Source organism: Scyliorhinus torazame, chromosome 11, assembly GCF_047496885.1.
Source record: "Scyliorhinus torazame isolate Kashiwa2021f chromosome 11, sScyTor2.1, whole genome shotgun sequence".
In the NCBI taxonomy this organism is placed as follows: Eukaryota; Metazoa; Chordata; class Chondrichthyes; order Carcharhiniformes; family Scyliorhinidae; genus Scyliorhinus; species Scyliorhinus torazame.
Window position 1 is genome coordinate 135,490,501 of NC_092717.1, and position 26,160 is coordinate 135,516,660.

Sequence of the window (26,160 nt, forward strand, 5' to 3'; positions counted from 1 at the left end):
AGACGGCACATCTGACTTCCCGGATACAGAGTTCAAAGCACAGCTCCAATCGCTCCTCGCCCACAACCAGGAGGCATTCGAGGGCATGGGAACACTGCCATACACCTACCGAATTTGCCTCAAACCGGATGCCATCCCGGTCATTCACGCACCTCACAGGGTTCCAGCGCCTCTTAAAGACCGCCTCAGGCAGCAGCTGCAGGATCTCCAGGACCAAGGGGTCCTATCCAGGGTCACGGAGCCCACGCCGTGGGTCAGCTCCATGGTGTGTGTCAAGAAGCCCTCCGGCGAGCTCCGCATCTGTATTGACCCCAAAGACCTCAATAATAATATCATGAGGGAACATTATCCCATACCCAAACGGGAGGTGATCACCAGTGAAATGGCCCAGGCGAAAATATTTACGAAACTGGATGCTTCTAAGGCGTTTTGGCAGATCCAACTCGATCCCTCCAGCTGAAAGCTATGCACCTTCAACACCCCTTTCGGCAGGTTCTGCTACAACCAGATGCCATTTGGCATCATCTCGGCATCCAAGGTCTTTCATAGGATCATGGAGCAGATGATGGAAGGCATCGAAGGGGTGAGCGTATATGTGGACGACGTCATCATCTGGTCCACCACACCACAGGAGCACATATATCATCTCCAACGCGTTTTTGCCCGCATACGGGAAAACGGCCTGCGCCTCAACTAAGCCAAGTGTTCCTTTGGCCAGACCGAGTTGAAGTTCCTGGGGGACCATATCTCCCGGTCAGGGGTCTGTCCGGATGCAGACAAGGTGAGCGCCATCACAGCCATGCCGCAGCCGGCAGACAAGAAAGCAGTGCTATGCTTCCTTGGCATGGTCAACTTCCTGGGGAAGTTCATTCCCAACCTTGCCTCCCACACGATGGTTCTGCACCACCTCGTCAAAAAGTCCACAGAGTTCCAATGGCAACACACACACCAGCTGGAATGGGAGGAGCTCAAACGCAAACTCACCACGGCACCGGTATTGGCGTTTTTTGACACGTCTCGTGCCACCAAAATCTCAACTGATGCCAGCCAATCTGGCATTGGAGCAGTGCTCCTGCAGCGGGATGACACGGCATCATGGGCCCCAGTTGCCTATGCATCGCGGGCCATGACCCCCACAGAGCAGCGCTACGCGCAGATCGAAAAGGAGTGCCTGGGCTTGTTAACCGGTTTAGACAAGTTCCATGATTATTTATATGGTCTTCCCCGGTTCACTGTCGAAACTGACCACCGCCCCCTGGTCAGCATAATAAACAAGGACCTGAACGAGATGACCCCTCGACTCCAGCGCATCCTACTTAAACTCAGGAGGTACGACTTCCAACTGGTCTACACTCCAGGGAAGGAACTCATCATTGCGGATACCCGATCCAGAGCAGTGAGCACTCCGCCAGATGCGGAGGGGTTCGTATGTCAGGTAGAGGCGCAGGTGGCTTTCACATCGGCAAATCTGCCGGCTGACGACTCCAGTCTGGCCCGTATTCGCCGAGAGACTGCGGCCGACCCCCTTCTACAGCGTGTGATGCGCCACATGATGGGAGGGTGGCTCAAGGGGCAGTGCCCGCAGTTCTACACTGTCCGAGATGACCTGGCCGTCATTGATGGTGTCCTTCTGAAGCTGGACCGGATTGTGATTCCGCACAGCATGCGCAAGCTGGTTCTCGACCAACTACACGAAGGCCACTTGGGGGTCGAGAAGTGCAGACGGAGGGCCCGAGAGGCGGTATACTGGCCGGGCATCAGTAACATGGTGCTCAACTGTACAACCTGCCAAAGGTTTCAGCCGGCGCAACCTCCTGAAACGCTTCTGCCCCATGAGCTGGTGACGTCCCCCTGGCCGAAGGTGGGTGTAGACCTGTTTCACGCGCTCGGCAGGGACTATGTCATCATAGTTGACTACTTCTTAAACTACCCAGAAGTCATACGCCTGCACGATTTGACGTCATCTGCTGTCATTAGGGCCTGCAAAGACACCTTTGCTCGCCACGGCATTCCGATGACTCTCATGTCGGACAATGGGCCCTGTTTCACCAGTCAGGAATGGTCATTGTTTGCTGCCTCGTATGGCTTCACACACATGACGTCCAGCCCTCTGCACCCCCAGTCAAATGGAAAGGCGGAGAAGGGCGTTCACATTGCCAAGCGGCTCCTCTGCAAGGCTGCTGCTGCCGGGTCGGACTTCTGCCTCGCCCTGCTGACCTATCGCTCGGCCCCACTTGCCACTGGTCTCTCACTAGTACAGCTGCTGATGGGTCCCGCCCTCAGAACCACTGTGCCTTCCATCCTGGCACCAACAACAGACCATGCTCCGGTACTGCATAGGATGCCAGAAGCGATCGTATGACACACGGGCAACTGATCTTCCCGCCCTGGCCCCTGGAGACGGCGTCCGCATCCACCTACCAGAAGGTGGCTGGTCAGCACCTGCCGAAGTTCTCCGACGCGTGGCTCCCCGATCGTTCATGGTAAGCATGCCTGATGGATCCGTGCGTAGGCGCAATCGCCGGGCTCTTCGCCTACTTCCACGCTCGCAACGAAACCTTACACTGACGCCGTGTCCTCCAGTGGTTCCTGATAGCGACTGCGTGGAGCTGCCTGCTACCATGCCCCTTCCGTCGCCGCCCGTGGCCAGGCCCGCACCTCAGTCAGTGGTTCCCGACCCACCCTTGAGGCGGTCAATCCGAATTCATTGCCCACCTACTAGACTGGACTTATGAGACTGTTTACACGTTGAACTCTTGCAACCACTGTTTTAACATGTCTATGTTTTTCTCGTTATAGGCATTCGTTTTATCGTTCCACATTTCCACGTTGTTTTCTTTTTGTTATGGTACAACCTCGTTAGCATGTCACACCCGACATCGCCCTTGTATATAGTTAAGCCCCATGTACATGCTGTAAATATTACACGCACACACACATTTCGCTGCACTCAGGACACATTTCTATTTATAACCACGTAGGCACATAATCTTGTAAAAAAGGAGGGATGTCATGATATTCAAGAGAACATCACAGCACATAAACACATACATAATGATAGACAGAGCAACGGACCAATTAGCACACATAGAATCATAGAATCATAGAAGTTTACAGCATGGAAACAGGCCCTTCGGCCCAACCAGTCCATGCCGCCCAGTTTTTTACCATTAAGCTAGTCCCAGTTGCCCGCACTTGGCCCATAACCCTCTATACCCATCTTACCCATGTAACCATCTAAATGCTTTTTGAAAGACACAATTGTACCCGCTTCTACTACTACCTCTGGCAGCCCATTCCAGACACTCACTACCCTCTGAGTGAAGAAATTGCCCCTCTGGGCCCTTCTGAATCTCTCCCCTCTCACCTTAAACCTATGCCCTCTAGTTTTAGACTCCCCTACCTTTGGGAAAAGATGTTGACTATCTACCTTATCTATGCCCCTCATTATTTTATAGACCTCTATAAGATCACCCCTAAGCCTCCTACGCTCCAGGGAAAAAAGTCCCAGTCTATCCAGCCTCTCCTTATAACTCAAACCATCAAGTCCCGGCAACATCCTAGTAAATCTTTTCTGCACTCTTTCTAGTTTAATAATATCCTTTCTATAATAGGGTGACCAGAACTGCACACAGTATTCCAAGTGTGGCCGTACCAATGTCTTGTACAACTTCAACAAGACGTCCCAACTCCTATATTCAATAACACGACAGCTAATCACAGACAAGAGCATACACAGTAGAAAACAAGAAACATGACACTTCCTGGACAGTCCATTAGGAGACGGCACAGGGCAAGGACCTCAAAGCCAGACACTCAATAAGTCACCACGTGCTGAGTACCAAGTTTGTTGTATAAATAGTTGAACAGAATAAAACTGCGTTGTACCAATCGCAACCGTGTTGGTTCGTCTGTATATCAGAGCACCCAACACTTCAGGTAGGAAAGTAAATTGTGAAGAGGACATAAGGAGGCTACAAGGGGACACGGCTAGGTTAAGTGAGTGGGGAAAAAATCTGGCAAATTAAATATAAAATGGGAATATGTGAAATGGTCCATTTTGTCAGGAAGAATAAACGAGAAGCTTATTATCTAAATGGTGAGAGATTGCAGAGCTCTGAGATTCAAAGGGTGTCCAAGAGCATGAACCACAAAAGGCTAGTGCAGCAACGAAATTAAGAAAGCTATTGGAATGTTGAGGTGAATTTAGTACAAAAATGCAGAGGTTATGTTTCTGTTGTGCAGGGCTATGGTGAGATCACATCTGGTGTATTGTGTACAGTACTAGCTTCCTTATCTGAGGAAAGATATAAAGCAGTTCAGAGAAGGTTTACGAGACTAATACCAGAGGCGAAATTCTCCGGTATCAGCGCGATGTCCGCCGACTGGCGCCCAAAACAGCGCAAATCAGTCGGGCATCGCGCCGCCCCAAAGGTGCGGAATGCTCCGCATCTTTGGGGGCCGAGCCCCAACCTTAAGGGGCTAGGCCCGCGCCGGACTAATTTCCTCCCCACCAGCTGGCGGAAAAGGCCTTTGGTGCCCCGCCAGCTGGCGGGGAAATGACATCTCCGGGCGGCGCATGCGCGGGAGAGTTAGCGGCCGCTGACGGCATTCCCGCACATGCGCAGTGGAGGGAGTCTCTTCCGCCTCCGCCATGGTGGAGACCGTGGCGAAGGCGGAAGGAAAAGAGTGCCCCCACGGCACAGGCCCGCCCGCGGATCGGTGGGCTCCGATCGCGGGCCAGGCCACCGTAGGGGCACCCCCCGGGGCCAGATCGCCCCGCACCCCCTCCAGGACCCCGGAGCCCGCCCGCGCCGCCTTGTCCCGCCGGTAAGGTAGGTGGTTTAATCTACGCCGGCGGGACAGGCATTTTAGCTGCGGGACTTCGGCCCATTCGGGCCGGAGAATCGCGGGGCAACCGGCGCGGCGCACTTCCCGCCCCCGCCGAATCTCCGGTGCCGGAGAATTCAGCAACCGGCGGGGGCAGGATTCATGCCAGCCCCCGGCGATTCTCCGACCCGACGGGGGGTCAGAGTATCTCGCCCCAGATATGGGTGGGTTACTTTATGAGGAAAGGTTGGAGAGGTTACCTTTGTATCCACTGGAGCTGAGAAGAGTAAGAGGTGACTTTATCGAAATCTTTAAGATCCTGAGGGAACAGGAAGGATGTGGAGAGGGTGTTTCCTTTTGTCAGAGAATCGAGAACCAGGAGTCACTGTTTAAAAATAAGGGCCGGGGTTCTCTGACCCCCCGCCAGGTCGGAGAATCAGGGGGGTCTGGCGTGAATCCCGCCCCCGCCGTGTCCTGATGTCTCCGCCACCAGACTTTCGGCGGGGGCGGGAATCGCGCCAGGCCGTTCGGCTGCCCCCCCCCCCCCCCACAGTTCTCTGGCCCGCGATGGGCCGAAGTCCCGCTGCTGGAATGCCTGTCTCGCCAGCGTGGATTAAACCACCTTACCACCTTTTGAACGGCGGGACAAGGCGGCGCGGGCGGGCTCCGGGGTCCTGGATGGGGCGCAGGGCGATCTGGCCCCAGGGGGTGCCCCTATGGTGGCCTGGCCCGCGATCGGGGCCCACCGATCCGCGGGCGGGCCTGTGCCGTGGGGGCACTCCTTTTCTTCCGCCTTCGCCATTGTCTGGTGTGGCGCCAAAGGCCTTTCCCGCCAGCCGGTGGAGCGGAAACCGCTCCCGCCCGGGCCTAGCCCCTCAAGGTGAGGGCTTGGCCGCTAAAGGTGCGGAGACGCCGGAGTGGTTCCCGCCACTCCATTACGCTGGGACCCACCGCCCCGCCGGGTGGGGGAGAAGCCCGCCCAAGGTGTTGCTCATTTAAGATGAGATGAGGAGAATTTTCTCACAGAGCGCATGAGTCACTGGAACTCAAAATATAGTGAAAGCAGAGTCTTTGAACATTTTTAACGCAGAGTTAAATAGATTCTTGATTAACAAAGGGATGGAAGGTTATCTGGGGTATGCAGGAATGTAGGGGTGAGGTTACAGTCAGATCAGCCATGATCTTATTGACTGGTGGAGCAGGCTCAAGGAGCCAAATGGCCCAATCCTGCTCCTAATTCATATGTTTGTATGTAGCTCCCTTTAAAATTTAGTATTCTTGCAGCTGTCTTGATGAGTGTAAGGTGAAAAGCTTCCAGCATATTTCCTTTCCAGCAGAACTCAAGTTTTGTCCTACAAAAGTACTAAAAATTGAAATGAACAATTTCAATGTCTCCAGCTGTTTGTTCTTTATGGCCTCAAGGAGTCCTGTTAAAGACAGAGGGCGGAATTTGGCAATTCTCAGCGGGATGATACCTCTGGCTGTGCTGCCGACTTTTCTCACTGTATTTTGGAAACACTTTGTCAAATAGAAGTGAAGAGGCGGGTCCCATGTGCTGTGCTGCTGGGGGGATCTCTGAATGAACCCACCCTGCCAGCAACTTTTGTTTTCAAAAGATTGAGGCACCTTTTTTAAAGGGTCCCCAAATTTAAAAGAAATTAAAATGAAAACCAACTCCCCTATGGAACTACCCCCACCCCTGTCACAGAACCCCCCGGCACCTCCCCCAAGGAACTCCCCTGTGGAACATCCCCCTGCACTGCACCTTGGCACTGCCTCTTGATATTGCTCGGGCACTGCCCCGGCACTTCCTGGGCAGTCCCCAGGCAATGTCCCCTGGCAGTGCCTGGGCATGCCCCTGTAACTTCTGGGGTCTATACTCACCTGGGCGCATCCAGCAGGTTCTGCTCAACAGGTGCACTTCATGGGGGACCTGTCATGATTCTCGTCACCGTGAATAGACAATTTATCGTGGGGGACTTTCAAATGGAAAATCCTGATTTAGATTTATTGTCACATGCTCCAAGGTACAGTGAAAAGTATTGTTCTGCGTAGGGTACAGTCAGATCGTACCACTCATGGAAAACATAGGACATAAGATAGATACACAATGTAAATACATGGACATCGGGTGAAGTCTATCGAATATAATGCTACACCGTAGCGAAGATGCATGGATAGATCATTTCAGTCCATAAGAGGGCCATTCAGGAGTCTGATAGCAACGGGGAAGTAGCTGTTTTTGAATCTCTTAATGCGTGCTCTCAGACTTTTGTATCTTCTGGCTGATGGAAGAGGTTGGAAGAGAGAATGCCCCGGATATGAGGCGTCTTTGATTAAGCTGCCACTTTCCTGAGGCAGCAGGAGGTGTAGACAGTCAATGGATGGAAGGCCGGTTTGTGTGATGGACTGGGCTGCATTTACGACTCGCTATAGTTTCTTACGGTCTTGGGCCAAGCAGTTGCCATACCAGGCAGCAATGCAGCCAGATAGGATGCTTTCTATGATGCATCTGCAAAAATTGGCAAGAATCAATGTGGGAATGCCAAATTTCCTTAGTTTCCTGAGGAAGTATAGACGTTGTTGTGCTTCCTTGGTCGTAGCATCAATGTGAGTGGATGAGGACAGATTGTTGGCTATGTGTTCACTTAGGAATTTGAAGCTGCCAACCATCTCGGCAGCACGGTAGTATAGTGGGTAGCACTGTTGCTTCACAGCGCCAGGATCCCAGGTTCGATTCCCGACTTTGGTCACTGTGCCGAATCTACACGTTCTCCCTGTGTCTGCGTGCATTTCCTCCGGGTGCTGCGTTTACTCCCACAAGTCCCGAAAGACGTGCTTGTTAGGTGAATTGGACATTCTGAATTCTCCCTCTGTATACCCGAACAAGCACCGGAATGTGGCGACTTGGGACTTTTCACAGTAACTTCATTGCAGTGTTAATGTAATCCTACTTGTGACAATAAAGTTTATTTAAAAAAAATTAATCTCCACCTCGGCACCCTGATGCAGACAGGGGTGTGTACGACACATTGCTTCCTGAAGTTGATGACCAGCTCTTTAGTTTTGCTGACATTGAGGGAGAGATTGTTGTCATTGCACCACTCCACTAGGTTCTCTATCTCCCTCCTGCACTCTGACTCATCGTGGTTTGAGATCTGACCTGTTACAGTCGTGTCATCAGCAAACTTGTTGATGGAGTGGGAGCTGAATTTTGCCACGCAGTCGTGTGTATATAGGGAGTATAGGAGGGAGCTAAGAACACAACCTTGCGGGGCCCCAGTGTTGAGGACTATCGAGGAGGAGATGTCATTATTTATCCTTACAGACTGTGGTCTATGGGTCAGGAAGTCAATATATATGCATATAAATATATGCATATTTAAATGGATGCAAAGTCAGGATTTCATTGGTGGAGGGCGGTGACAATCGACCAGGGAAATCTCGCCAGTGTAAAGGCCGTTTTGGGACTCCTGTTCAATTCACCACCTCCTCCGCCATTCCCACCCCAAAATGTGGGAGCGGAAAATAGTGCTGAATAATATGTTCGCACGCCAATGATGGATCCTGCACCTGGAAGAAAGCGGCGCTCCGACGTCTTGGCCTACTTTTCGCTGTCCAACCGATAACATGGTGATTATGGCCATTTCGCAGCCCTTTAATGAACTTCCCCTTTAAGGGGGCGGGTGGGGAGTGCCCCTTTAAGGGGGCGGGGCTTCCCCTTTACAAGGAGAACCCCAGCTGTATAAAATCCCCAGTCCAGGTGCAGGACAGGGAAGGAGACCCTTAGGGGTGTGGAGGAGTATTAAGATTGTATTGAAATAAACTGCGTTTGTAATTTCTACTATCTTCTCTGCGTTCTACTAATCGCGGATTCAGCATCCAGGATCCATTAAATTCCTCCCAATATTTCAGGGCATTGGCTCTTCATTAGAATGTTTGCTATTGTCACTTTAAAGACCACTGAAGCTGCTCAATCACTGGTACAATGTGCCATGGGCTCCACAACAATTTGCAACTAATAATTGAAACCAGCAGACTGCAACCAATGGAGGACCCGGTTTGCATCTTTGAGCATTCTAGGCAGGCATTTTGCTCATCTATTTACAGGTCCATGTGAAAATTGCATGAGACAAGCATTGAGCATCAATGGAGTGGCTGAGGTGCCTCACTGATTATCAATTGCCCAGGATCGACAAAAATTCAAGTTCTTCTTTACAAAGTAGTGAGCTGGATAACTTACAACCAGTCAAAGTATCTCTGAAAGTGATGGATTTACAACTTGTTCCCAGAGGAAGATTAAATTATCAAAACTTTGTTTAGAAAGACAGAAATTGGATAAATTATGCTTGTAGTTTGGCATTAACTTTAAAACTCCAACAAATTAGACCTCTTACTCTGGGTGTAGAGTAAGGAGTATAGACCTATGACATTAGCTTCCTTTCTTCTTATAATAGGTTCAATATGTTGGCAAACCAACTAATGGGATCTTGACCAGAAGTGCTATTTGTTGAAGATGCAAAATTTGCAGAGGCAACAAATAAATGTCAATTAAATTTTTCACTGGAGTTCAAATCGTAAGTCATTGCTTAAATACGTTTTTGCTTAATACCTAATAAAGCATCATAGCTTTAAAAGATCCCAGGCCCTTGGGTCAGTTATCTGGCCATTTAGTATAGGTGAAGTGAATACCAGGGCAGAAGTTGTATAAATTTGGCCTGGAACCTCAATTGAAGAATTATTCCATTGAAATGAGACTTGCACTTGCCAGTGACTCTGCCTAACATTGAGCCAGATTTTGAAACTATCAATGTGAATTGGGCACTGAAGTCAGACTTCTGCTTTTATGAGCTCAAGCCACCATGCTGACAGCAGAGCCTCATAAACTCAGGATTATAGGGCTGTTACGTGTACTGTAAGAAAACAGCAGCAGTGAGTCTTGAATGAGTGGAAGGAAATCGAGAGTCAGTACAGAAATGGAGGACTGGCTATGGAAAAAAACACTAGAATGATGAGGTAGGTGGATACTGGAAGTTACCTGGAAATTAAGTATAGCTTCTTTCAGGGGTATGGGTGCCACAGTGAAACAGTGGTTAGCTCTGCTGCCTCATACCACTAGGGACCCAGGTTCAATTCCGGCCTTGGGTGACTGTGCGGAGTTTTTACTTTCTCTCCGTGTCTGCGTGGGTTTCCACCGGGTGTTCCGGTTTCCTCCTATAGTCCAAAGATGAGCAGGTTAGGTGGATTGGCCATGCTAAATTTCCCCTTAGTGTTCAAAGGTGTGCAGGTTAGGTGGACTGGCCATGCTAAATTGCCCATTAGTGTCCAACGATGTGCAGTTACAGGTGGGATTATGGGGTTACAGGAATAGGGTGGAGGAATGGGCCTAGGTAGGCTGCTCTTTCAGAGGGTCGGCGAGCCGAATCACCTCCTTCTGCATGGTAAGAATTCTGTGGTTCTATCATGGGTGTCGCTGGCTAGGCCAGCATGTATTGGCCATCCCTAATTGTCCTTGAGAAGGTGGTGGTGGTGACCTGCTTACTTGAACCTCTGCAGTCCCTGTGGTGTAGGTACACCAACAGTGCTGTCGCGAAGGAACGGCAATATAGTTGAAGTCAGGATGCTGTGTGGCTTCGAACCTGCAGGTGGTGGTGTTCCATGCAACTGCTGGCAATGTCATTGTAGGTGGCAGAGGTCGTGGATCTGCATGAAAGTCTTGTGCATGAAGACTGGGCTGGATTTCAATGCCTAAAAATGGGTGGGTTGGGATTAGGTCAGAGATTAATATTTTTAAAACTTCAAAGCTGACATCACCAGTTTATTAGAGGCCATACAGGGGGCTGGTAATGAACCCAGTCCTGGAAACTAGGTTGGCAATTTAAATACTTAATCAAGAGGCTGGCAGCCTAGGATTTGCCCTGTCCTCTAGGTTTAACTGATCTGCGTTTTGCAGACTTGGAAATTCAGCAGCTGAGGAAGGTAAGTGCCTTTACAGAAATAAAAAGAGAAACTGCTGGAAATACTCAGAAGTTCTGGCAGCATCTGTGAAGGGAAAGCCAGTATTGACAGGTGGAATTCTCCCACATTCGCATCAGTGGGCTCAATGTGGGGGGGAAATGTGTCGGGATGTCCAGAAATCAATTTCACGCCAGCGTGAATTTACAACGGGACCTTCCTCTGGTGACTGCCAGGTCGGAAAACCCATCCGAGACTTGCGTGAACCTCATTTGTGTTCCCTTAATTGGATGAAGATTGAAGCCCAACCCCCCACACCAGATTCTCCGCGATGACTGTGGGGAAATATGTTTGGAATAACGTGACATGCAGATTTCAGGACTTACCTGAAGGGGTTGATACCGGAGATCACAATGAAGGCCCACCCCAAAGCTGGACCCTGAGACACCACAATAGTGGGTCAGAGGTGTATCTGCACGTGGACCTTCCAGATTCCGTTTTCTCAAAGGGCCAAGCTTCCAGTCTCAATGTGTTCCAGGAGATCCATCTTCATTCTCAGGAGGTCCATCTTCCATTCTCAGTGTGCTCTCCAAGATCTATCTTTATTTTCAAGTGATCCACCTTCTTTCTTTAATAGTGGATCATTGATGTTGGAAGCCTTTTCAATATGACACCTAGACACGACGGAGGACTATGCGCCAGTCAGGTCTGCCCTGCTACTAAATACGGCGTGAAACACCCAAGTACATAACTAGAGAGGTCAGCCAGAACATTTAGCATGTTTTCCCGTCACCTCTTTCAGTCCACTCTTTGGTTTGGGTCTTACTTCTTTGTTTGGGATCTACCTCCTCCCCATGTTTCGCTCCCTGGGATGCCTTCTCTGCAATGGTTCTTCACTTCAGGTCACCTGGTCTGCAGTTTTGTGCTGTTCCACTTCCCTTTTTTTTGCACAGGCTCTTAAGGTCAATTCCTGGCCTACATAAGATTTTTTAAAAGACTAACTGTGCATTTGCGGCCATTTGCTAGCTGGCGCATGCACAGGAGACATGAAAACAAAGAAAGACTCAAACTGCAAGGTAGGTATTTGAGTTTCAAAACGCGTCACTGTTTTAGAAGAAAGAAAGCTTCACTACAATGTTGGTTTCTTTACAATGGCTTAATGCTCTGCAAGATCTTAACATTATAAACTTCGAACAAATGGTTTATCATATACTCAACAGACAATTTTCATTTTGCTTAATAACATGCCATATTACAAAGGTACCCAAAACAAACGTCAATACCAGCAACAAGTAAAGTTAGCAGAATTTCAACACTGTAGAATTATCGTAACTCAACGTTTTTTCTTATTCCCAGTCTTTACTTCGGCAAAGAATGTCTCATTTAAGTCCACAGCCCAATTACCACCCTTTTTGTTCACTCAGATTTAATTCCATCATCAAGTACATTTTCCAAACTCGAATGTGGTAAATTTCCATTCGGTGCCCACCGATCGTCGGGCCGTCCTCTCTGAAGGAGGACCTCCTTCCTTCCGCGGCCCCGCAAGATCCATCCGCCATCTTCTTGCGGGGCGGACTTAGAGAGGACGGTAACCACGCATGCACGGGTTGGTGCCGGCCAACCCGCGCATGTGCGGATGACGTCCGTTATGCGGCGCCGGCCGCGTCATCTATGCGGCGCCGCTTTTCCGCGGGCGACAAGGCCTGGCGCGGGTAGATGACGCCGCCCCAATACTGGCCCATTGTCAGGGCCTGAATCGGTCGGGACCGGGGCTGTTCCGCGCTGTCGTGAACCTCGACGGCGTTCACGACGGCGCAGCCACTTCGGCATGGGAGTGGAGAATCCCGCCCCTGGCCTTTCAAACAGGTTTGCTCCAGGTATGGCTTGTTGCTGTGAACTAGTCTCAAAATAGCTCCCTCGCATGGGGTGAACTTGCCTCTGATATACTGTTTTTCTTTTTGATCTTCCCTTATCTGAGCTAACATTCTCAAGACGGCTAGAATACAAGAGCAGGGAGGTACTTCTGAGGCTGTATAAGGCTCTGGTCTGACCCCATTTGGAGTATTGTGAGCAGTTTTTGGCCCCATATCTAAGGAAGGATGTGCTGGCCTTGGAAAGGGTCCAGAGGAGGTTCACAAGAATGATCCCTGGAATGAAGAACTTGACGTATGTGGAACGATTGAGGACTCTGGGGCTGTACTCTTTGGAGTCTAGAAGGATGAGGGGGGATCTTATTGAAACTTACAGGATACTGCAAGGCCTGGATATAGTGGACGTGGAGAGGATGTTTCCACTTGTAGGAGAAACTAGAAACAGAGGACACAATCTCAGATGAAAGGGATGATCCTTTAAAACAGGGATGAGGAGGAATTTCTTCAGTCAGAGGGTGATGAAACTGTGGAACTACTTGCCGTCGAAGGCTGTGGAGGCCAAATCACTGAGCGTCTTTAAGACAGAGATAAATAGCTTCTTGATTAATAAGGGGATCAGGGGTTATGGGGAGAAGGCAGGAGAATGGGGATGAGAAAATATCAGCCATGATTGAGTGGCGGAGAGGACTCAATGGGCCGAATGGCCTAATTCTGCTCCTATGTCTTATGGTCTATGGTCTAAGTTGCTCTTGATTACCTTTATGAATTCACCTTTTAGAATATGTGTGAAATTCACCCCGTCTTCTCTTTTGAACTGTTAGTATATTTACTTTAACTTTTGACACTATTATCCATTGTTACCAACCTGCTTAAGTAAAAATTTGTTCGTGGTGTTGCTAGGCTAATCAGCATATAAAATCATTACTTCCACTAACCCAACCAACCTGCCTTTGCTACAATTTCCATTTTAAAATGGCTTGTCCACCTTTCAACATTCAACCACCAGGGCTCATTCCCAATGACTGGATTCCTTATTTTTTCCATTTTATCACAATTTCTTAACACTGTGAAAGTTGTTTCTCCACGCTGATCAGGTTTTTCTTCAGTTGCTTGTCATCAATAATAAGCTTCTTGTTTTTGGCCACAGCCATTTTTTGGAGTTTGTTAACATCAGCATGAACAAATGCCTTCTGCAATTTAGTTGTTGCTGTCACTGTCTCTGCTTACCAAATCATTACCTATAATAAAACTATCACTTCAATAGATAACCCAGGAATAATTCCTACTGTAACAATTCAGTTTACATAGTCATTTCATAATTCTCCGTAGCCCAATGCTGTAATCGGGAACGGTGATCGGGCGGAGAATGGCTTCCCATGCCGGAATCGGGGCAGGCGCCGGTTTGATGCCGGTTCACGATGCTCCGCCCCCTCCAAATCGGCGTCATCAGGACGTGGCCACATGCAGCCGCAACGCTGTTGACATGTCATCAGCAAGCCTACCCACAATGCTCGGCCTCCGATGGGCCGAATTCCTGACGGCGCAGGCAATGTGTTGTCCCAGCTGTCATGAGCCTGACTTGCCGGCTGCGGACAGTGTGCAGCACCGCCACACTCGACCGAGATCCGTGCCGCTGCCTTGGGGGCTTCCTCCAAGGCTGGGGTAAGTGGTGGAGGTTGGCCAGGGGGTGGGCTGTGGGGTCAGTGTGGGTGGGTATGCGGTCCAGCATGGCCGACGCCATGTTTCCCAGCACGACCGGTGGGTGTGTAGCTCGCCAGCGCTGCGCATGCACGACCTGGGACCCGCCGATTCTCTGGCCGTTCTCCATGCAATCCGCGGGTCCACCCAGCGCCGGTGCTAGCCCTTCACCGGTACCAGAATCAGTGAGGGATTTGCGCCGATTTTCCCGTCATGGAACACCACAGATTCCCCATTGGCGCCGGCACATAGCCTCAGAAACGTGGAGTCCAACCTTATAAATATCTCTTGTTAATACCTTTTCATTCATCCAACTATCTGGAATGCAAATTGCATCATTAGCCACAGCCAATGACTAATCTGTCCCAGTATCTCGCAAAATTTAAATTTATTTCAAGATAAAACATTCAGGACCTCCAGTAGCCTGACTCTCTTTAGCAGTAGTCAAAAACAAATTCCCTTGACTATCACTTTCTAGTATGTTTTGAGGTAACATGTTTCAACTGTATTACTGCGATGCTTTTAATATCCATTTTTTCTGGTACAACCTTTTCTGAGGATTCCTCAAGGATTCCTATAACCGACACTCATTTATTGTTCAAGCACTAACAATGGACTTTGAGATGCCCTGTTTGATAGCAATAAAAGCATACCAATTTATTTTCTCTCCTTTTATTCTCTACACTATAACTTTTCTTGACTGGAATATCATTTGCCTTCCTCATAAAGCTAGACTCTTTCCTGTTCCTCCAGTTTTCTTGTTGATTCTGATCTGACCATTTCCACACATCTAACTGTCTGCGTGAGGTATCATAGGTATCTGTCAAAACTGCTGTTTCTCAGATCGTTGATACTTGACACTCATCTAAATAAGTCTTAATGGTTACTGGAATGCTATTTTGGAATTTTTCCGTAATCATAATTTCCCTCACATTCTCAAAATGTTTTCCTAATTTCAGTGATCGAGAGCATTTTTTTTTCTGCTGCAAACTCTACAAATGTCTGATTAGATTTCTTCCTGATGCTCCTAAACTTAAGGACAAGCTCATAAACATTGCATTTTGTCCTTTTAACCACTTCATTTGGTAAAATTTGCAAAGATAACTGTGAAGTTGAAGTGGTCAAAAGATGCCATACAGCCTGGATCCCCCCACAGCTCCAGACTGTGAATTGGACATGCCTGGTGCTATAGCCGGCTTCTTTCTGCCCACTGGAAGCCAAGCCTGTCAATCAGGCTTGGTGAGTAATTTGTCAAGGGCAGATGATGCATGCTGTTGAGTTAATTCAACAGCATGAGGGCAAACCTGGACTTCAGCATTTCCCACCCAAATCGCTATCCGCCAACCTATAGTACCTGTCTCTGTTCATTTCCAGGTCATATCTCTTTACTTTTATGACGCTGGTCTTACAGTGTGTTTTATTCTCATGCAAATAATTGTTGATCCAAATTTAAATATTGTAGAAGAAGTAGGCACCAAAATGCTTCTGTGACAGAATGGGAATCCTAGCTTCCAACCACTGGAAATAAACAAATGTCAGACTGACACAACGCCCCGAGAAGCTGTAGCTCTTAAAATTTTATACTGTGTGCATTTGATTCAGGTAATGTTTAAATTGAATGTTTAAATTTAGAGATGTGGATCAGAAATTGGCTAGCTGAAAGAAGACAGAGGGTGGTGGTTGATGGGAAATGTTCAGAATGGAGTTCAGTTACAAGTGGCGTACCACAAGGATCTGTTCTGGGGCCGTTGCTGTTTGTCATTTTTATCAATGACCTAGAGGAGGGCGCCGAAGGGTGGGTGAGTAAATTTGCAGATGACACTAAAGTCGGTGGTGTTGTCGACAGTGCGGAAGGATGTAGCAGGTTACAGAGGGACATAGATAAGCTGCAGAGCTGGGCTGAGAGGTGGCAAATGGAGTTTAATGTAGAGAAGTATGAGGTGATTCACTTTGGAAGGAATAACAGGAATGCAGAATATTTGGCCAATGGTAAAGTTCTTGGAAGTGTGGATGAGCAGAGGGATCTCGGTGTCCATGTACATAGATCCCTGAAAGTTGCCACCCAGGTTGATAGGGTTGTGAAGAAGGCCTATGGAGTGTTGGCCTTTATTGGTAGAGGGATTGAGTTCCGGAGTCATGAGGTCATGTTGCAGCTGTACAAAACTCTGGTACGGCCGCATTTGGAGTATTGCGTACAGTTCTGGTCACCGCATTATAGGAAGGACGTGGAAGCTTTGGAGCGGGTGCAGAGGAGATTTACCAGGATGTTGCCTGGTATGGAGGGAAAATCTTATGGGGAAAGTCTGATGGACTTGAGGTTGTTTTCGTTAGAGAGAAGAAGGTTAAGAGAAGACTTAATAGAGGCATACAAAATGATCAGGGGGTTAGATAGGGTGGACAGTGAGAGCCTTCTCTCGCGGATGGAAATGGCTAGCACGAGGGGACATAGCTTTAAACTGAGGGGTAATAGATATAGGACAGAGGTCAGTGGTAGGTTCTTTACGCAGAGTGGTGAGGCCGTGGAATGCCCTACCTGTAACAGTAGTGAGCTCGCCAACATTGAGGGCATTTAAAAGTTTATTGGATAAGCATATGGATGATAATGACATAGTGTAGGTTAGATGGCTTTTGTTTTGGTGCAACATCGTGGGCCGAAGGGCCTGTACTGCGCTGTATCGTTCTATGTTCTATGAATAAATATTACATCCCCTGTGAAAAGTAAAATGGCATTGAAAGTCACATGTTTCTTTTTATGTGTCACCCTAGGTTTTGGTATGAGAATCCAGGAGTGTTTACTCCAGCTCAAGTAACTCAGCTGAAGCAAAGTTCTCTTGCTCGTGTGCTCTGTGACAATGGTGATGATATTCAACAGGTCCAGCCGGATGTCTTTTTAAAAGCAGAGTACCCTCAAGGATATGTAACCTGTGATGAGATTCCAAAAATTGATTTGCGTTTATGGCAAGACTGTTGCGAAGGTCAGTTCAATCCAGTATAAATTAAAAAGGTTTATACTGCTTTATACCTTTGGTTTATTTCTATTAATATTGGATCAGTAAACAGGAAAATAAAACATAATTTAATTTCACAAAGAATACGGCACAATATTTTTGGGTTTTACTCCAGGAGTACGCCGCATGTTGCGGACTCAGTCCAGCGGTGCCGCAGTCGGGGGAGGTCCGATCCGCGGGCAGCGGGGTCTTTATTCGGGGCTTGGGGGCACTGTGGTGGGGCGGTCCAGGACGCGCGAACGGCCAAAGGAGGGGGGGGGACTATTTTTGCGGCTCAGGTCCGCGGGCTGCGTCCGCCATGAAACACGGCGTGGCCGCTGCAGGCCGCCGCTGTGCGCATAAGCGGTCATGGACCCAGCAGTGCTCCGGGCCATATATTTTTCCCTTTCTCAAAAACTAGGGGCCCAATTCTCCCAAACAATTTCTAAGTTAATTTGTGGCGATTTTTTTCAGCGAGTTGCCCGTCGGCTCTGCCCACCGCTACCCAATGCCACTTAGTCACTTTTTTGAGTCCTAAGGAGCTTCTCACCGGTTTAACCCACACTTAGAATTTTTTTTTAGCACTGGGGAGCTGAACTCAGAGATCAGACCGCCATTTTAAATGGGTGCCCTGATCTCTAAGTGAGCTTGTGGGTCCCCCACACTGCCCACCCATGTGCAATGTCACCCCCCACACACATGCTCACTACCCCACACCTTCCAAATGAGGACACCCCGTGACGGGGTCTCTGGGGGTGCCCCTCTTCAGGCTCCCCAAGCCTCCTTACAGCACCCTCTTCTTTCTAGGATCCCCATCCATCACCCACCCAATCTCCCTGGGGCCCCTACTTACCTGCCCTGCACTCTTCCAACCTTCAAACCTCCTCTCCACCCTCATTTTCTTGGCATGGCCCCCTTTTCCCCCTGACCCTTGGCAGTGCCACTCTGGTACCCTTGCACTGTCACCCGGGCAGTGCTCCTTCTGGCTTGGCAGTGCCATCTGGACATCTTGGCAGTGCCAGGGTGGCAGTGCCCAGGTGTCAGCCTATGTTCCAGAGGGCAAGCCAGGGGGGCCACCCTGCATGTACCCTGACCACCCTGGGGTCTCCGGTGGCCCGACGGACCCCTGGGTGCCGTTCCGCCTGGTCCACGTTTGTGTCGACCAACACTGATTGGTGCCCGGTTGCAGCCTCCCTGGAGAGGCCTAAGAATTGTGGGAGGCCGCTGGATCCCATGCAGGTAGGTCATGAGTAGGTGTATGACCTACTTACGTGAGCGTCATTCGGTCCTGCCATATAGGGCGGGGTTGCGACTCCGACATCTCGTGGGGCATCGGAGAATCCCGGGAGTACGGAGCCTGTCGGGAGGTTCGCTGCAACCCTCCCCTGGCATTCTCCGGCTGCTTTGCCCTCAAGCGAGACCCCAATGCGGCCGGAGATTCGCATCCCAGGGTTAACTTGAAAGTCTTTCAAGTAAAGTAAAGATTAAGGACTCTTTTTGCACCAGTAAACATTACAAAAAATACAAATCTGATTAGCTTTGCTAAGATTTTCTTTTCTTTTTTAAAGCTGTATCCTGAAACATATATAAAGTTGCCATAGTCCCAGATGACCAAAAGCTGCTTTCCCCTCTGAGGGGGGGAGGTGAGTGGTGGTGATTTAACCTGAAGATCACCACACCTCAGGCGAGGGGCAAGGTTGAGAAGGCGGGGCCTTCATGAATAACCTTAACCGGTACAGGAATTGAACCCACGCACTTGGCCTCGCTCTGCATCACGAACCAGCTGTCCAGTCAATAGAGCTAAACCGGTGCCCATATATAGCTCTGTGGATGCTACCAATATAGGGGCAGCATGGTAGCCTTGTGGATAGCACAATTGCTTCACAGCTCCAGGGTCCCAGGTTCGATTCCCGGCTTGGGTCACTGTCTGTGCGGAGTCTGCACATCCTCCTTGTGTGTGCGTGGGTTTTCTCCGGGTGCTCCGGTTTCCTCCCACAGTCCAAAGATGTGCAGGTTAGGTGGATTGGCCATGATAAATTGCCCTTAATGTCCAAAATTGCCCTTAGTGTTGGGTGGGGTTACTGGGTTATGGGGAGAGGGTGGAGATGTTGACCTTGGGTGGGGTGCTCTTTCCAAGAGCCGGTGCAGACCCGATGGGCCGAATGGCCTCCTTCTGCACTGTAAATTCTATGATAAATTCTATGACAAGGCTGAATCACTTTTGAAGAAATCCCCCCCATTGGACCAAAAGCGAGAGTTGACCCCATGCCAGTGGATGGCAGGACCCTCAGGTGGCATTTTGCTGCCTGCAGCCAATTACCAGACCACTGTCAGGACTACCATCAAATCGGAAATGGTGGCACACCTCCCCGAGCTGCATGTCCAGTTGAGGGGCTGGCAACTAATAGCCTAAACAGCATCATCACTAGTGGTGCCAACTGTGAGACTGCAGGATAAAACACCCTTGAAGATGAGGTCAGGTGAGTTGCAGCAAACAAAGGCAAGGCAGCCTGGCCCTGGCAAATCGCGGGGGAAGCGGAGGGAGGGTTGCAGAGGGATGAGCTTGGGCGGGGTGCAACAGCAACTTAGTCAGCCAACCATTGCACCCAGGGGACCGCTCTGTGGGCCATGAATTAGTCATTAAGTAAGGTATATGCTCCCACCCTTACCAAAAACCATCTGGGAGACCACCATGGTTTACCTTGCAGTCTCCCTACCTGATAGCGGACCCTGCCCATGTCACTAAAATATCAATGGGGCTGGAGGTCACCCTTAATTAGACACTTAACTATCTCAATTGACCATCAAGCTGCATCATGGATGTTCCTGTCATTGGTAATGCGCAGTGGCAGTGCAAAGACATTGGCTTCCTTTCTGACAGCTTCCCCTTCATATTATTATGATGTGGGGATGCCGGCGTTGGACTGGGGTGGGGACAGTAAGAAGTCTTACAACACCAGGTTAAAAACCAACAGGTTTGTTTCGAGCCAGCTCTCCGAAAGCTAGTGACTCGAAACAAACCTGATGGACTTTAACCTGGTGTTGTAAGACTTCTTACCGTTCATATTATCAATGCTTCTACCTCCAAGTCATCTCAAATGGGCTGTTAAAATGAAGCCCCCAGTTTTGAATGCCTTGTTTTAAAATTTATCATTTGAAATGTCTATGTCTGGAAATGTATATGTTCTGTTGTCATCCTGTATTGGCAGGAGAGACCCAACATTTAATAGAACCTTTTGCGTTGCATCACAATCTGGGTAGACCTAAGGAAGAGAGGATATTAATTATCTCAATGACACATTCCTCCATTTTACATTTTAATTGCACTTCATTGGGAAATCCCAAGAAAGACATTAGGGTCCCCAGCGTTGCATTTAGGAAGTACTCCAATAATGTGCTGGGGAATCCCTCCAGGAGGTTCCTTCATGAGTGTTTTCCTGGAAATTGGCCAGAAGTGCTAACTGCCTCTGGACACTTGCAGTCGACTGGAAACCATCTGACAAAGCCATTTAAATCGCTAACTTCAGATGCGTCAGCCATTTTTACCCTGATAGTTGCTCTGAAAGAGTTAGAGCAAACAAAATCACTTCTAACTCCAGAGTAATTATTTAAAAAAACCCAGACCCAACCACTCATGGGACACTGCACACAGGACTCCCCTCGAGGTGGCACAGTAGTTAGCACTTCTGTCTCACAGCGCCAGGCATCCGTGTTCAATTCCAGCCTTGGGTGACTGTGTGGAGTTTGCTTTTTTAAAATTCTTTTTTTCCAATTAAGTGGCAATTTAATGTGGCCAATTCACCTACCCTGCACATCTTTTGGGTTGTGGGGATAAGACCCATGCAGACACTGGGAAAATGTGCGAACTCCACACGGATAGTGACCCGAGGCCGGGAGCAAATCCTGGTTCTTGGTGCCGTGAGACAGCAGTGCTAACTACTGCGCCACCATGCTGCCCTTAATAGATGGAGTATGTATGTTCTTCCCGTGTCTGCTTGAGTTTATCCAGGCATTCCTTTTTCCTCTCACAGTCCAAACATTTGCAGGTTAGGTGGATTGGCCATTGTAAATTGGCCCATAGTGTCCAAAAGGTTTGGTAGGGTCACTGGGTTACGGGGATAGGGTGGTGGCATGGACCCAGGTAGGGTGCCCTTTCAGATGGTTGATGCAGACTTGATGGGCTGAATGGCCTAATTCTGCACTCTAGATATGCTATGATTCTATGACCCATCATACCACCCCTGACCAGAACCTCTCCCCTGACCGAACCCCTGATCCTCCCACCTCGACAACACTCCCCACCCGACTTGATCCCCACTGACATTCTGGATTGATACCCCCATCCCCCACCTGGTCCGACCCCCTCTTCTCCCAGTCAGAACCCCTCCCTCACAGACTGAGCTCCCCTCTTCCTGGTTAGGCCCACTCTCCTGGTCCAACTTCGCCCTCCAGATCTGACCCACCCCCCTGTCAGTTTAACCCGCTGCCAGCCTAACCCTCTCCCTCACGGACTGAAGCCTCCCTCCTGGACTGACACCTGCCCCCCCCACCCTCCTCCAGTTCGAATCCACCCCTCTCTGTCGGACCCCCCTCCACCTCCCCCCCCCCACCCCCCACCCCCCACCCCCCCCCACTCCCCCGGAAACATCCTGGCCAACAACCCCCCCCCCCCATACCCACACCCCCCGGTCTGACACCCTCACCCCCCAATCCAACTACTCCCCAGTCAGCCCCCCACCCCTTGCCTGAGTCACTAATCCCTCTGCACCCCAGTAACTCCTTGCCAATGGAGCCGGGAGTGGTCTTTGCTGCTCTCATCTCACCCAGCTTGAGCGAGGAAGGTTGGGCAAGACAGGACCTTTGGAATATCCATGTAGGTAAGTCCATTCAGAGTGGAATTCCACCAGGGATTGACACTCTGAAGAAGTTACAGTCTATTATGTACATTATTTTTTTTCAAAGTGAAATAATACCAGTTCTTTGCACAATTCTTTTCAAAATGTCAAGAGATCGGTGGGCAAAATTAGTTGTTTGCCTGCCCAGGGAAAAAACTTAAAATAGCTCTGTGCTTGAAAAAAGAATAATGCTGAAAACACTGTAGCAACGACTTATCTTCATACAGCACATTAATGTAGTGAAATGTTCCAAAAAACAACAGAAAAATAAAACTGGCCAGGAATTTCTAACCCCAGCACAGCGGAACATTATGGATCGGCCGAAATAAACATCAATTTTAATGGTCCGCAGCATTCTCTGGGCGGGCGACATGCTGTTGCGGGACTGTAAAATCCTGGCTGCAAAGAAATAGATGCATGGGAGACGATGGCATAGTGGTATTGTCACTGGATTAGTAAACTACAGACCCAGTGTAATGCTCTGGGGACCCAGGTTCAAATCGTGCCACTGCATTTGGTGAAATTTGAATTCAATAAAAATCTGGAATTAAAATTCTAATGATGACCAGGAAACCATTGTCAATTGTCATAAAAATCCATCTGATTCACTAATGTCCTTTAGGGAAAGAAATCTGCCATCCTTACCTGGTCTGGCCTACACGTGATTCCCGACCCACAGCAATGTGGTTGACTCTTAACTGCCCTTCAAGGGCAATTATGGATGGGCAAGAAAAGCTGGCCCAGTCAGCAACGCCTACGTCCCATGAACAAATAAAAAAAGTCAAACGAAGGAGCCATTAGGAAAGATAACCAAATGCTTTCCCAATGAAGTAAATTTGCTGGTCTGTTTTAAAGGAGGAAAGTGGGGTACATGGTTGGAGAGTTTTAGGCAGGAAATTCCGAAGCCTAGATGCCAAAAGGCATGGCCAGCAACAGCATGGCAAAGAAAGTAGAGCATGTGAAAAAGCCAACTTTGAAGGAATAGAGAGCACTTGGAGGGTTGTAGGAATGGAGAAGGGGTGATATGCAGGGATGAGGGTATGAAGATGATAGTATTCAAGCATGGCTTTGTTGGAGCAGGGAACAATTTAAGCTAGCAAGCACAGGGGTGAAAAGCGAACAAAACGTGAGTTTGGATACACAAGTCGGGTTATTGATGAGATTGTTTTTAAGAAGGCCAGCCAGGAAAGTATTTTAATAGCCGAGCTTGAAGATAACTTGAGCATACTGTCAAAGGAAGAAAAAAATAATATCGCCAGAAAAAAATAAGAAATTCATCCTATTTGAAACAATTTTTATTGTTCATTATAATCTTCTAAAGTAAATTTAAAAACATAAATTACTGTAACAACAAGTATATGACTTCCTCAGCATATGCTGGAGAAATTAGAAATGACAAACAAAAAATATTTCTAAAGATTTTTAATGTTATAAAAACTGAGATCCGTTGAACTGCACTTAAATGAATTTAAAAATAAGCCTCCATGATAATGTTGAACCATCCTTGCAATTGATTTTCCTCCTTGTATAATGTTTGCTGATATTTTTCTTAAAGATCCACATTACTAAAATACTATTATCTGCTACTCTGCATTTCTGTGACTTTTTATGTCCTATATCTGTTTGTATGCATACTTTAAGTGTCACGTTTATATCTATTGTATGTGCCTCATTTTTTTTTTGTCTTTTATGTTATTGTGACTAAACTTCCAAGTTTTCTGTCTGTTTCTCCAGATGTATATGGCCTTCTGTTACCTTACTTATTTGTTGTAAGCTCTTCTTTCAGGTTTTGTACCTAATGTTCGTGATTTATACAATCGCACATCATTGCTCATCCAGCGCTACAATCGTATCTATCACCGTGTTCGTAATTACAAGAACAGAGGCGAGTTTCTGTAAAATTTTCAATCAATACAAAGTTTACGGGGTGGAGAGGTGAACAGTGATATGATACTTTGTTCAGTTAAGAATAGCGCATTAAAGCACCAAGTCTTTACAACGATACATGTTCAAATTCAAACATTTAGAGATCTGAAGTATTTTTCCGTTATTCTGTGATAACCTATGAAAAACCTCAGCACTTTTCACCTTCACTGATTGGGCTGTTAACTGGCGGAGTGGATCACTCATTCATTATACAAAACACCTATTTTCATTTCCGTTGGCTTCCACTCTACTGGTTTATCGCTCAAGCTGTGATGGTAAAAATTACCCACTCATTGTTTTACTGCAATATTGTTCACATTGTCCTGTTACTCATGAGGGAAATTCCATTCATGTTTATTTGACCCAATTGTGCCTGTACACCTTTTTAGAGAAAATAATCTGCCATCTTTATGTGGGTTGGCTTAGTCTCCAGCCCCATATTAAAGTGGTTAACTTTTAGCTACTCTCTGAGGTGGCACAGCAACCACTCAAAAGTAAATTGCAGCTGTTCAAACAGACCCACCAGCATCGTAAATAAGAACAGAAAATGCTGGATAAACTCAACAGGTCTGGCGGCATCTGTGGAGAGAAATGTTTCATGTCCAAATGACCCTTCTATACACTCTTCTATCATCACCTTGAGACAACTCAAGATAGGCAATAAATGCTGCCCTTGCTGGTGATGTTCACATCCCCAGAATGTATACATTAAAAAAAAAGTATTTTCACTAAAATAATTTCACCAAACTGCTTGAAGCATTTCGAGAAATGTCAGATATTTCAAGAGGCTGTAACGAATTCTGGTAGATATATTTGGCAAGTTTAACTTTTTAACTTATAATCAGCAAAATCTGGCTTGTGACACTGTGCCTGGTATAAAATTAAATTCAATGACACAGACTTTTGCCGATCTCTCTGAGCTTAGTCCATTCCTGCAGCATTTTAATCAAAGCCATGCCATGAGATCAGGAGGAAATTCTACCCCAATAAATTATAAGATAATGCACAAATATCAGGAACCTACAAAGGTAATAATCCCACCTCAAGCTACAAATGACATCTGGAAACTGCCCTAGTTAAATTCTCACGGTTTCTATCATCTAACCCCTACCCCTCAGTGGAACTAATGCTTTGTAATTCAATATCCAGGATTCTATTTCATACTTTGAGTGAAAACTTACATTTTAAACATTTATAATTCAAAGATGCCTGAAGAACGAGCACAAATAAATTTATAAATGATGCTGTACATATTCAAGCCCTATGTAGCAATGAAAAACTTTTCTTCAGTGAATTGCTTGCTAAATGTGTACAGTGAAGCTGTGCAGTTCACTTGACTCATTTTGCACTTCCAGGTTTGCGGGAGCCTTTTTACCATATGCGTCAGCAACTCATAAGACTGTCTAGGCTGGTGACTTATCTCGAGGAGACAGTTTCAAAACCTGTTGTTCGAGGCGAGTCTTTTTGAAAAATATGATTGAAAAAAGGTTGTTTCAATATTCATGCATTTTATCAAAGGGATCAAATGCAAATATCTAAAAGCAATATTGTCCAGAAGCATTTGAGTTCTATGTCAAGTATCTTTGATATTGAAATCAAAGGTCTACTTCAATGCAGAACATATTGAAATATATGAAATATATTTCTGTCATATTTCTATCAAATTTCTGACTGCTGTTATTGGCAATTATTGTAAGCTAGCTTTTACACATATAGAATAGGCTAGGAAGTAACAGAGAGCTTGTTTCAGTTAAAAAGAAAGTCTGAAATATAAACTGATCAAAATTCTGATTACGTCTCTTTTGCTTACAGCATAGATCTATATCAACAAGTTAACTAATAAGGAATAATCTAAGAATGTAAAGCAAAATGAGGCTGTTGTACTCCAGATTTCTGGTCATTGTTGTGCAAACATCTAAAAGCTTTTAGCGAAGTGCAGATAGACATCAAGGCTAATTTAATATGTTAAATGCTACACAAGCGCAATGTTCATACAGA

The 26,160-nt window shown here is 47.5% G+C and overlaps 1 protein-coding gene across 4 annotated transcripts in view; it reads left to right on the plus strand.

Moving 5' to 3' along the window:
* The window catches only part of LOC140385541 (peroxidasin homolog), a 757,374-nt gene that overhangs the window by 693,099 nt on the left and 38,115 nt on the right, over window positions 1-26,160 (plus strand). For 2 of the 4 annotated variants that reach the window (XM_072467791.1, XM_072467792.1), the window contains 2 exons: window positions 17,121-17,329; window positions 25,518-25,616. In XM_072467791.1, the coding sequence (XP_072323892.1) occupies window positions 17,121-17,329; window positions 25,518-25,616 (308 nt within the window). Of the gene's footprint in view, window positions 1-17,120; window positions 17,330-24,022; window positions 24,240-25,517; window positions 25,617-26,160 lie in introns of those variants that run through there. The other 2 variants (XM_072467794.1, XM_072467793.1) reach the window with 2 other exon arrangements.